This window comes from Bidens hawaiensis, unplaced genomic scaffold (genome assembly GCF_021521415.1).
Source record: "Bidens hawaiensis isolate Kalapana, Puna unplaced genomic scaffold, B.hawaiensis_p1.1 tig00022146_1, whole genome shotgun sequence".
In the NCBI taxonomy this organism is placed as follows: Eukaryota; Viridiplantae; Streptophyta; class Magnoliopsida; order Asterales; family Asteraceae; genus Bidens; species Bidens hawaiensis.
Genome location: NW_027493428.1, coordinates 1 through 12,753, shown reverse-complemented (window position 1 = coordinate 12,753; position 12,753 = coordinate 1). Strand labels below are relative to the sequence as shown.

General features: G+C 39.2%; 2 protein-coding genes across 2 annotated transcripts; one reads left to right on the top strand and one right to left on the bottom strand.

Annotated features, from left to right (window-relative positions):
- Positions 1-1,318: 1,318 nt before the first annotated feature.
- Positions 1,319-1,684, top strand: LOC143564690 (uncharacterized). Its single transcript, XM_077051888.1, has one exon. The coding sequence runs from the start codon at positions 1,319-1,321 to the stop codon at positions 1,682-1,684; it is 366 nt and encodes a 121-aa protein (XP_076908003.1).
- A 5,299-nt stretch (positions 1,685-6,983) lies between these two features.
- LOC143564689 (uncharacterized) lies at positions 6,984-9,209 on the bottom strand. The gene is made up of 2 exons (XM_077051887.1): positions 8,583-9,209; positions 6,984-8,517 (listed from the first exon to the last, which is right to left on the bottom strand). The coding sequence occupies exons 1-2, from the start codon at positions 9,207-9,209 to the stop codon at positions 7,372-7,374; spliced, it is 1,773 nt and encodes a 590-aa protein (XP_076908002.1). The 3' UTR covers positions 6,984-7,371.
- Positions 9,210-12,753: the final 3,544 nt, after the last annotated feature.

The following is a 12,753-nucleotide window of genomic DNA, read 5'->3' as shown; positions in this document are numbered from 1 at the left end:
GCTTCGATTAGCCAGACACAAAATTCCGGTAAAGTATTTATATGATATATTAGTCACTTTTATTTAAACTTATAATATTAGTTGTTGCTAACTTTTGTTTCATATTTATATAATCAGATGGTATTAGCTTTGATGTTGTTGATCTGGATGTGGTTGTTGTTATATTGACGATGGTTATGTGAATAACAATTCTCTAAGTTCTTATTAGGGATTGTTTGGTAAGATATATATTGTCATGCCAAAAATTATTCGTTATTCTCATTGTCATTTCAATTTCTTTCCACTTTGTTTTTTGTATTCTTTTTAATTGTAATCTAATTTTACTATAATCTATATAGGTTCTACATCAAACTCCAAGATTCAATGGACATGTTGAAGATTTTGAGATATACGTAAATATTGTTGGTTTATTTCCTTATCGGAATTATTATGATAATTATTCCGATTACATCCATTAATAATTCTTACTAATTTGCTTTTTCAATAGTTCAGTATACATAACATTAATTTATTTTTAATAATTTCAGTTTATTACCCAACTTGGTAGATTGGCTAATTGAATGGAAAAAGTATTTGACTGAGAGTAGGTTGATTGTGTTTGTTTTAGTCATTACGAATGCATTTTAGTTATTACTTTTCTATCATTTATTATTTTGTGTAGCTTAGACAATTCATGTAAGTTAAATCATTTTTTACGAATAACAATCTTTATTTTTTATGGGTTAAACTTTTTGAATCTTATCTTGAAATTCTTAACAATTAGTTATTGAACTTCCAAGACAAACTACATATTGTAACAAGACAAACTGCATGAAAACATTTTAGCGTTTTCCTTTAAAAAGCGTGTATACTTGTAAAGTTTTAAAAGATCCTGAACAATGAAAGCAAATACCGCATGTATCATGCCACGACCAGAGTCGACCTAGAGCACATGCAAGGCTTAGCCACTGTTATCAACGGGGCAGAAATTTTAATAGTACCACAGCACAACTAACTTTTTAAATATACGAAGCGTATATGAATTAAAAATAAGTAATGTTATATGTATTAGACGATATATATTGAAAATATATTTTAGAAGATATATATTGAAAAGGGATTTGTATTTAGTTTATGAAACATTCTAGCTTCCTTGTATAGGTATAATTTCTCCTCTATATATATGGAGGTTTTCTTTGTATTACAGACACATCAATGAATTGCAATCTTATACAAGTTATCATGGTATAGAGCCAAACCCCATATCCTTTTTCCATCTCTATTTTTTTCTTTTTTCCTACCTTTTCTTTCTTTATCGGTTTCGATCGATCGATCACCCATGGGTGACAACTCCAAGCAAACAGATGGTGAGACATCCGACAATGCTAAAAGCAAACCCCTACACCCAACTTATTCGGTTACAAATATCCAAACCAAAATCAAAACCTTAGACGGAACCACCATCACATACTCGTCTTGGACGAAACTATTTAAGTTACACGCTAAGGCTTACAAAGTTCTTCAACACATTGAGAATGTCGAAGCTCTGGATCCCACATTCGACACATATGAAGAATGGTCCGAACTAGATTCGTTGGTTCTCCAATGGATCTATAACACGATCACGGAAAAAATCCTTAACCGGATATTAGAAGCCAACACCACTGCCCGGGCCGCATGGGTCAAACTTGAAAGTATCTACTGAATAACAAACGTGCCCGGGCTGCCACACTTGAACAACAAATTACCAATCTTCAGTTGACCGCATGCTCATCAATGGATGACTATTGCCAAAAACTGAAGGACTTGGCCGATCAACTCGGAGACGTTGATCAACCGGTAAGTGAACCTCGACTCGTCACACAACTTGTCAACGGTTTACCTCGTGAATACGAGGTTGTAGAAACCATTATTAACCAGTCCACGCCATCTTGGGATGAAGCTCTCACGCAACTCGATCTTGAACAGAAACGTCAAGCAGCCCGTCAAAGCTATCAATCAGCCCTCATGGCAACTGGAAATCACATGCAACCGGGGACCCATCAAGGTATTAATCCACACTTTTATTCTAATAATAATAATGCGGGTCGAGGCGGTCGTGGATACAATTCATACCGAGGTCGTGGCCGAAATCAAAGGGGTCGTGGTCGTGGCTACTCGGGAAATCAAAGTCATTCCCACCCACACGGAACTGGGAATTCCCAATCATCAGGTAATCAAATTTGGTCCAATCATGGTTGGCCCAACAATGGCTACAATCCACCTCCTAGCCCATACCCTACACAACCGGTTCATCATAATCAGTGGAATAACAATCAACAATGGTCCAACTATCCCAGGTCCACCAACCAGCGTGCATCATAGATGGTTACAGCAGGCTCGCCTTCCGCTCCAACTTAGCAACCGGTAAACCAGTCCAACCCATCGGCCCCTTCCACTACTGGCCTAAACCCAGGTCCAAACTTTGAATTTGTAGGTTTTTCAGAATCTAATGCAAACGATCTTGCTCAAGCCATGGGACAAGTTAATATGGGTCAGCAATATTACAATTCATCAGATCCTTGGCATATGGACTCAGGTGCCTCGTCCCATCTCACATCGGACCCAGGTAAAATCTCTTCTCACGTGTCTAATTTATCTGTAAATTCTATTTTCGTTGGTAATGGTAATCCCGTTCCCATTTACGGATCCGGTAACACCCTTTATCCCATACAAAACCAAACATACAAATTAAATAATATTTTGTACAACCCTCAGATTATCAAAAACCTTCTTTCTGTTCGTAAGTTTAATATTGATAATTGGACCTCTATGGAATTTGACCCATTAGATTTTACTGTGAAGGATTTCAAGACTGGGGCTCGACTTTCCCGCCACGATAGCACGGGGGAACTTTATTCATTCACTGAACCGGTCATTCCATCCGCCTTCATCAACACCAACGCTCATCAATGGCACAATCGCCACGGTCACCCGGATGATCCCATATTATTTTGGGGTTTTTACATATTTCTCCTTGTTAAACACCACTAATTACATATCTCCCCAACCTCTAAACATGAATTACATATCTCCCCTTTTCAGATTAAATTACCCATTTACCCCTTAACAATTTACAAAACCACTCAACCTAATGAACTTCAAAACCAAACAACAACCTATCCCTAACCTTCATAAATCTGAACTTCAAAACCAAACACCATAGCCACTGTATCCTGCCGCAAGGTAAACCACCAATGTTGAGATCTGAAACACCCACCCCAGCCCTCATCGGACCACTATTCAGATTTGCAACACCCATGACTCCGATGTACAGATGGGTTGTGAGGGTCTGGCGACGGAGGGGCGAACGTGGATCAGCCAACAGCGACGAATTCCACCATCGTTGGCTATGCCAGAACCTACAGCGGTTTTCCAGCAAGGAGATTTAGTAGCAGCAGTCTTCGGCGGTAATGGCTAGCGGTGGTGTGGCTTGGTCAGACTGCAACATATTTATTTATTATTATTTTTTTGTTGTTGTTCGTAATAAGAAGTGTTGAAATCTATTGTGTTAAATTTTTTTTATCACAGAAGAAAAAAAGAGGTTTAATATGATGTTGAAATTGTTTTAATTTTTGAATATATTAATATTAACAAAAGGTTTAATAAAAACGAAAAAAATGAAAATTATTTAGTGATATCAAAATTATATCTTTATTTGTTAGTGAGGGTATTTTAGTCATTAAATAAGGTAATTTTAATGAAATGGACAAATATGTTATATATATGTTTTAAGAAGGGGATATATGTAATTAACTTTTTTAGTTTGGGAAAATATGTAATAAATGACTTTAAAAAGGGAAAATATGTAAATGCCCCTATTATTTTTATTATGTTCTAGTTTATCTATTTCTTGTAATAAACAATTGCACTTATCTTTATGTCATTCTTGTCAAATTTCAAAACATAAACGTATTCCATTCTATGAATCCAATTCTATTACTTTTGCTCCGTTTGATATTGTACATTGTGATTTATGGACCTCACCAATAATAAGTCGGGCTGACTATAAATATTATGGTTCTAATTGATAATTTTTCTCACTTTGTCTGGATTTACCCATTAAAATTCAAATCAGAATCTTTTACAAATTTCACCAAATTCCACTAGTTTATTCACATCCAATTTAATATTTAAATAAAAAGTTTCCAATGTGACCTTGGTGGTGAATTTGACAATAACGACTTTAAACAGTTTGCCCACACCTATGGCCTTACCTTTCGTTTTTATTGCCCTCAAACATCCCAACAAAATGGTAAACAAAATGGTCGTGCTGAACGCATAATTCGTCGATTAAATGACATTGTCCGTACTTTACTTAACCATGCTCGTTTACCACCCGTTTTTTGGGTTGAAGGCCTTCATACCGCCTCCTATATTCACAATATTTTGCCTACTAACCGTTTAAGTTTTTACACACCACATTTTACCTTATATCGTCGTCACCCTACATATGATCATCTTCGTGTCTTCGGATGCGTTTGCTACCCGAATACAACCGCTACAAACCCACACAAATTCCATCCTCGATCAATCAAATGCATCTTCCTTGGTTACCCAACCGATCATCGACGGTATCGATGCTTTGATCCCATCAATGGTAAAACACACATCTCCCGCCATGTCGTCTTTGACGAACACTCATTTTCAACATCAGAGCCCCTACTGTTCAAGTTTCTTCCAGTCCACATACTTCACCTCAATCTGTTCCCCAACAATTTCCCCACACCAATACCCAACCAGCTCAAACCCCACCTGCCCAATCTTCAACCACTGATCCTACACAATCCAACATCTCATCCCAACCCTCCGATAACAATTCTGATCACCCCATGACCACATGAGCCCGTGCCGGTATCACCAAACCTGTCACCCGACTTAACCTACACACCACTATCACACCGCCTATATCTCCAATACCCAAGTCATACCAAATAGCTCGATCGGATCCTAATTGGCGTGATGCTATGATCAACGAATTTCAGGCTTTACAGGTTAATGATACGTGGTAAACTGGTTCCATCTCCGGTTAATTATCCTATTATACGTTGCATATGGTTGTTTCACCACAAGTTTAAGTCTGATGGGTCTCTTGACCGATATAAGGCTGTATTGGTAGTTAATGGTAAATATCAGACAATGGGGGTCGATTGTGATGACACCTTCAGCCCGGTGGTTAAACCGGCAATGATTCGCACCGTCTTAACCTTGGAGGTGTCAAGATCATGGGAAACTCATCAACTAGACGTTAAAAATGCGTTTTTACATGGAGATTTACAAGAAACTGTATTCATGCATCACCCTCCGGGTTTTGTGGACAGCAACCACCCTAATCATGTATGTTGGTTGAAAAAAATCTTTATATGGCCTCAAACAAGCGCCACGGGTATGGTACAATCGGTTTTTGACGTTTATTATGACTCACGGGTTTCACCGAATCACATGTGATCAGTCTCTGTTTGTTTATAATCATGGTCCGAATCAGGCATATTTGTTGTTATATATAGACGATATTGTTTTGACTGCTTCGAATACGCAACTCCTGCATTCTATTATCTCTACCCTCTCGCAGGAGTTTGCCATGACCGATCTTGGACGCCTACATCATTTTCTTGGGGTTACGGTCACAAGGGATCAACATGGTCTTTTTTTTATCTCAGGCAACCTATAATCGAGATATTATCGAGCGAGCAGGATTGTCCAACCGTAAGCCACGTGCCACCCCGGTCGACACTATGGCTAAACTCAGCGCTTCTGATGGTGACTTACTTCCCGATGGCACATTATATCGCGCTTTAGCCGGAGCCTTGCACTACCTCATATTTACAAAACCGGATATCACTTATGCAGTTCAACAAGTTTGCCTCTTCATGCATGCTCCTCGTGATTCTCATTTTAGTTTCATGAAGCGTATTATCATGTATCTTAGTTGTACTATAGATCACGGTTTACGTATTGTTCCATCACCGGTTTGCTCCCTTATGGCATACTCCGATGTTGATTGGGGTGGGTGCCCAGACTCTCGACGATCCACCTCAGGTTATTGCGTTTATTTGGTGACAATTTGATCTCCTAGTCTTCTAAACGCCAAGCTACCATTTCCCGATCTAGTGCAGAGGCGGAATACCACGGGGTTGCTAATGTCTTTGCCGAGACTACCTGGCTTCGTAACTTATTATTTGAACCTAATGTTCCACTATCTCGGGCAACTATAGTCTACTGCAACAACGTTTCGACTGTGTATCTGTCTCAAAATCCTGTTCAACATCAGCGTACCAAGCATGTGGAGATTGATATACATTTTGTCCGGGAAAAGGTTCGCCTTGGGCACGTTCGTGTTCTCCATGTCCCGTCTGCTTCTCAGTACGCTGATATTTTCACGAAAGGGCTGTCACGTCAATTATTCCAAGAATTCAGACACAGTTTGAACGTTCGGTCGACACACGCAAACTACGGGGGAATATTAGACGATATTTCTAGTTTCCTTGTATAGGTATAATTTCTCCTCTATATATATGAAGGCTTTCTTTGTATTACAGGCACATCAATGAATTGCAATTCTATACAAGTTATCAATATGGTCTTATAGGTTATATTTTTAATGTTATATCTTTAGAACGGAAGATAACCACATGTATCCAAACCTGTCTGTTGTCTCTTGATAAACTAATAATCATGAGGATAATTAAGCATATACAAGGTAAAAATACTCATATGATTAAAATATAAATACTCAGTCATATATGATAAAAAAGTAATCTTGATATATCACTTCGCTATCAATTTGACGTCCTATCATAACTTTCATTTTTGAAACCCAACTGAAGCAACGCATTCACAAAATGTCAAATTACTAGAAGCAAGCAAGAAATCAAGTTTTCATAAAAACATCAAGGTCTTTATAAAAAGGATAAGGAATCTTTTTCAACACCACATCTGGAGGTACTCATCATTCATCACTCACTGCCACATCTACATCGCATCATTCTTCAATCTCAGCCGTTAGGGAGATTTTGACGAGCGTGGGAAAAACGCCTAGCGAGATTCACCTCCACAAAGTTACATTATAACCTTCTAAAAATAATATATCATGTATCTTCTTCGTTCTCATTATAGATTAAAAAAGATCTGTTACCTTTTACATACTAAAATTAAATATTGATTAAATTTTATAACCTAAATGAGCTTAAATTGGCTTGTATTTCAAACTAACTAAACCGAATTAACGAAACCACTCTTATCTTTAACCAAACAACTAAAAACAGAACACCCATATTTGCCCCACAAGAGATTTATAAAACAAAAACCTTCCCCATAAATTACATTAATGTCAGTCTAAGTTAATTTACCAATCTAATAACCAGAAATATTAAGATGATGAACCGCCTTCGCAACCAAATCTTTGAGTTCCGAATACTGATTCGCAACCGATTTATCTGCACCTTCCAAAGCTGTCAAAACTCTTGCTTGTTGAAACTGCTCATTCTTTCCAGCGTGCAGCGCGAGGTAACACAGAAGAGCCAGCGCATGATATTGAGTCCTCTCATCCCCCCTCAACAACTTCATCACTGGTTTGACTCCTTCAAAGTCAACTACAGTCTTTGAGTGCTCTGCACGTAAGAAGTTATCTGGACATGTGAACTTCCCAAGAGTGATGACTGATTCAGCAGCCACATCTGGATTCACATGACCAAGTTGTTTGACCAAAGGACTAATGACATGAGTCTGTCTAGCAGGGAACGTTCGAGCCAGATGACCGATTGACCTGATGGCTGGGACCATGATCACAGGGTTATCTGATTCATCAATCAGTCTAAGAAGCTGCTCGGCTGCGGCTTTTGAAGCCAGTGAATTAGTCTTGAATGCTGATCTTCTAATATCAGGATTAGATTCAGCTGCAGATGTGATTTCCATAATTGTCATTAAACAATTAATCTGCAATTCCCCTTTTTCCTTTTCAATAAGTTTAGCCAAACATAGTAACCCTTTCGTCTCCGTTATCCTCCTGCAATTCGCAACATTACCTTTCGCAAGCATCCACAATGCCCCGGAACAATTAGTATTAAACTCAAGTATCAACTGCGACGTCTCGGTTTTACTCCCGCTCTTGTTCCTAGGCCACACCAACGACGACAACGGCTTCTTATTCCCAAAATTCGACATAACTGCACCCCTCTCCATCTGCTTATTAATCTCAATCGCCGAACCAAAACTCCTCCTCAAAAACTTATTAATCTTACTGCGATCGTCATTAAATATATTAATCGACAACAACGTAACAAGCGTCTCGATCACATTCTCTCGCGCAAACCCTTCCTGCGAATAACTATCGTGTTCCGCAACTCTGGCAATCAGTTTCGCAATCTCGATCTGAACCAAAATCGGCGAATTACGAAACGCCTGCGCGAGAATCGGAACCCCGTGCTCGTTAAAAACCGCCCGCGCCCTCGTCTTATCATTCGCCAGGTGAAAAAGTGCGACCGCGCCCGCGATTTGTGTCTCGGGTGATAATTCATCTTTTAAAAGCCTTAACAAAGGAGGAATCCAAGCTCTTCCATAATAACCGTCTTGTTACGATCACTGTCACGTGCTAATGTGGCTAATTCACGTGCAGCTTCAATTTTCAAATCCAATGGACTATTATGCAGTGAGGCTATAGAAGACCAAATCCAGGCTAAAATCGGATCGTTACTGGCAATTGGCGGTAAAGTAAGAACAATACCTTCTTCTTCTTCTTCTTCTTCTTCTTCTTCGTCGGAGTTAAAGTTAAATACGGTGAGTAGCCACTTGATGTCACCGATGGATGCTTGAATAATATTAGCAACTTTTTTAAAATCCGTAGTGGAAACAATGCTGACGAAGCGGCGGATGAAGCCGCGGTGGCGGCACTTGCGGAGTAGAGAGAGGGCGCGGTTAAGGTTGCGAACGACGTCGTTGAAGATGCGGCGGACGGGGCGTTCGTAGAGGGTGGCGGAGTGATCGGACAAGCGGACGGCGGAGTGGAGTAAGTGAGAGAGATGATCGACGTGTTTTCCGACGTCGGAGCACTCGAGTTTGTAGAATTTGGCGTCGTGGACGGCGAGACGGATGCAGTCGGTTAAGATGATTGGGTGGGATAGGATTTGGTCGATGGGTGGTGGTTGGTTGTCTGGTTCGGTGGAGTGGAATTGGAACATCATCAGTCGATCCATTAATTAGGGTTTAGATCAAATGGATTTGGATTGAATGTTATTATTATCGGAGGGAGAGTGCATTATTATTATTATTATTATTATTATTATTATTATTATTATTATTATTATGTGGTGGTGTGGGGTGTGAGATTTTGGGAAGTTATTTTTGCGAAGAATATGCGGGAGGTGGTTTATCGTATGAGAATGGATGGCAGTGTGTGTGTAACCGACGTGCTTGACTCAACTTCTACTTCGTCGGGTCGTTTCAGTTGGTTGGTTGGTTGGTTGGTTGGTTTTTAATTTGGTTTATTAAATAGTATTCAAATGGTTGAATTTTATATTTTATTATGTATTTTGATTTGATTTTGACAAGTGTTCTTTAGTTTCTACTTCTAGAAGTTGATTACCCAATGCTTCTCATCATGATTGTTAATATTTTTATTATTACGGGTTCTTCAAATAAACCAAAGAGTGACACCAGTAATACATACATAAAGTCATAAACCCGTTTTCTGGGAATACCTTGTGTCGTGGTTGATTCGATCAAAGGCTTCTTTTTTGTTGTTATATCTACGAAGGCTCTTTGTAATCGGCCTTACGAATATGTTGCGTGTTGAAGAAGTTTGGAGTTGTACCGTGTTTGTATTTGTATTGTAATAAGCGTTGCTTGACATGATGAACAACAATTAATGATGATTTACGTCTTTTATTAATCCATAAACATTAATTTTTATGCGAGCGTATCATTGTATGATGAGTAATTTGCATGTGCTCGACGGTGTGTTGGAAGTAATTTCCAACTTAATAGGCCCATAAGTCCCATCACGTTTATGTGACCGGGTTGGACTTATTGGGCCCGTGAGATTAATTAATATGTAATGGGTTTATGGGGTTACAATTACGGTTTATTATATCTGGTAATGTCTTGACTAGCAAGTTAGGTTAGTCTATATAAACTGAGTTATGGTTAGACATTATTGAGGGTGAGCATAATGTAACCGAGTTAGGGTTTATCAAGACTCAAACCGAGTTAGGGTTTGAGAGTTGTAATCAGTTTTTAGAGTTATATTTTCTGATTAATAAACAAGAGTTATTTGTTTATATCGTGTTTGATTATCGATCCGGGACTTGAGAGTGAGTTTTGAGTTACATTGTGTTTGGAACATTGTAGAGGGTTTTATCATTTTCAAGAGACTCAACTTGTGTTTTTCTAGATGTTGACTAAATTATATAGTGTGTTTAAATTCGCAACCTTTTGCTATATTTCAAAAGATCCTTTTGATTTATTACGCTTAGCTTAGTGTCTTTGATAGCGTTTTACCAGTTTACCGAAGATGGTGACAAAATATTTGTAATTTTAGAGAATTTTCAACCATTGATGAAAAATAAATCAATAATCGTAATTGGTTTTCTTAGTTTTTCTTGCTAATCTTGGTTAACACCTAATGAATGTTGCTATCTCGGGATTAAGGTTGATGGGGTTTGGGTCTCTAAGCCTTCTCTTGTTAAAAGAGAGGTCCTTGGGTTTTTTAGAGACCATTTTAAGGAAACTAGTTTTCATAGATCGGTTTTATTGTGTAATAATTTGAAACAGGTCCCGGAAGGAAGGATTGACGATTTGATAGCTCCTTTTACAAAAGATGAAGTTAAGGCGGCGGTTTTTGACTGTGGTGCGGATAAAGCGCCGGGTTCTGATGGCTTTAATTTCAGGTTTATTGTTCATTTTTGGGAGAGCCTGGAGAATGATTTTATGAAGATGTTCGAGGAGTTTTTTCATTCCGAGAAGATTAGTAAAGAGTGTAGCTCGTCGTTTATTACGTTGATTGGTAAAAATAAAACGCCGGTTGGTTTGAAGGATTACAGAGCCATTAACTTGATTGGGGTTATTAGTAAGAGTATCTCCAAAGTGATTGCTGTCAGATTTCAGAAAGTGATTGAGGAGGTGATTTCGAATTCCCAGTCTGCTTTTCTGAAGGACCAATATATTTGGATGGGCCTTTGGTATTGAATGAGGTTATTGGTTGGATCAAGAAACAGAGGAAGCAAGTTTTTATTTTAAAGATTGACTTCGAGAAGGCTTACGATAACGTTAGTTGGGAGTTTCTTTTATCTATTTTATCCCAAATGGGTTTTCCTCCCAAATGGTGTATGTGGGTAAAAGGTATTATTAGCTCGGCTCGGTCTTCAGTTTTGGTGAATGGGTCTCCAACGTATGAGTTCCAATGTCAAAAGGGGCTTAGACAAGGAGATCCTCTCTCCCCGTTCCTATTTTTCATTGTTATGGAAGCTTTGGCATGTACGGTGGATAAAGCTAGCGAGTTGGGTGTCTTGGAAGGTTTGAAGCTTCCTAATGATGGTCCGGTTCTTACCCATATGTTATATGCGGATGATGCTTTGATATTGGGTAAGTGGAATGATAGAAACATTAATGTTACTAACCGGTTGCTTCGGATTTTTTACTTGTGTTCTGGTCTTCAAATAAATATTCATAAGTCGGTTCTTTTCGGTTTGGGGGTGAGGGATTCAGAGGTGAGCTCCATGGCGAGCTTGTTGGGGTGCAAGGTTGGGAATTTGCCTTTTGTTTATTTAGGCATTAAGGTGGGTGCTAACATGAATCGGGTTTGTAATTGGGACCCGGTTTTGGATACTATTCGAAATCGTTTGAGCTCTTGAAAGTCGAAGTTGTTGTCTATGGTGGGGGGGGGGGGGCTTACTTTATTAAAATCAGTGTTAGCTAGTCTCCCGGTGTACTATTTTTCGATATTCAAGGCTCCGGTTAAGGTGGTTGATGAAATTGAAAAAATGATAGAGGAGAATTTCTTTGGTGTGGTTGTAAGGAGGGGAGAGGGATGCACTGGGTGGCTTGGGAGGTTGTCACTAAGCCAAAAAAGGAGGGAGGGCTGGGGGTTATTAGATTATCGGTTGTAAATACGGCTTTGTTAGCTAAATGGGCGTGTAGATTTAAAACCGATATTGAAGGGCTGTGGAGGAATTCCATTATTAGCATTCATGGGGTAGGAATAGGTGGTTATTCTTGCCTTTGAAACGCAATATACCGGGCTGCTAGAAGAATCTGGTCCGACACTTGGAAGGGGTGGTCAAAGATGGGGTTAGCCTCATGTCTTGCTTCAGGGGCATTATTGGTAATGGGGAGTCTTTGAGGTTTTGGAAAGACGCTTGGATAGGGACCGGTGTTTTGCAGGACCGTTGGCCAGCCCTGTATGGTTCGGATACAAATAAATTTGGGTCTGTTCGAGACCGGTTTAAGGTGGAGGGTGATAAAGTTTCGATTGATGATTCATGGGTCATGGAGACTAATTCTGTGTTCGCGATTTCTGAAGCCCAGGATGCGAGATTTTTGCTGTCACAGGTGCGTTTTTTGAGGCTAAAGATAAGTGGGTTTGGGCCCCGGATAAACAAGGGTTGTTTTCTGTGGCGACAGTGAAATGTTGGCTGCGTAATGATGGTTCGAGTCAGCACGTGGCAGTCATGATCTGGGAGACCTGGACCCAATTAAAGTTAATCTATTTGTATGGAGATTGGGTATTGATCGTCTTCCGAC

Excerpts from the sequence above, each read along its gene's own strand:
- LOC143564689 (XM_077051887.1), bottom strand. The coding sequence starts at position 9,209 with ATGGATCGACTGATGATGTTCCAATTCCACTCCACCGAACCAGACAAC. Across the intron at positions 8,518-8,582 it reads ACAGTGATCGTAACAAGACG|ACACAAATCGCGGGCGCGGT; the intron begins GTTATTATGGAA and ends TTATCACCCGAG.
- LOC143564690 (XM_077051888.1), top strand. The coding sequence starts at position 1,319 with ATGGGTGACAACTCCAAGCAAACAGATGGTGAGACATCCGACAATGCT.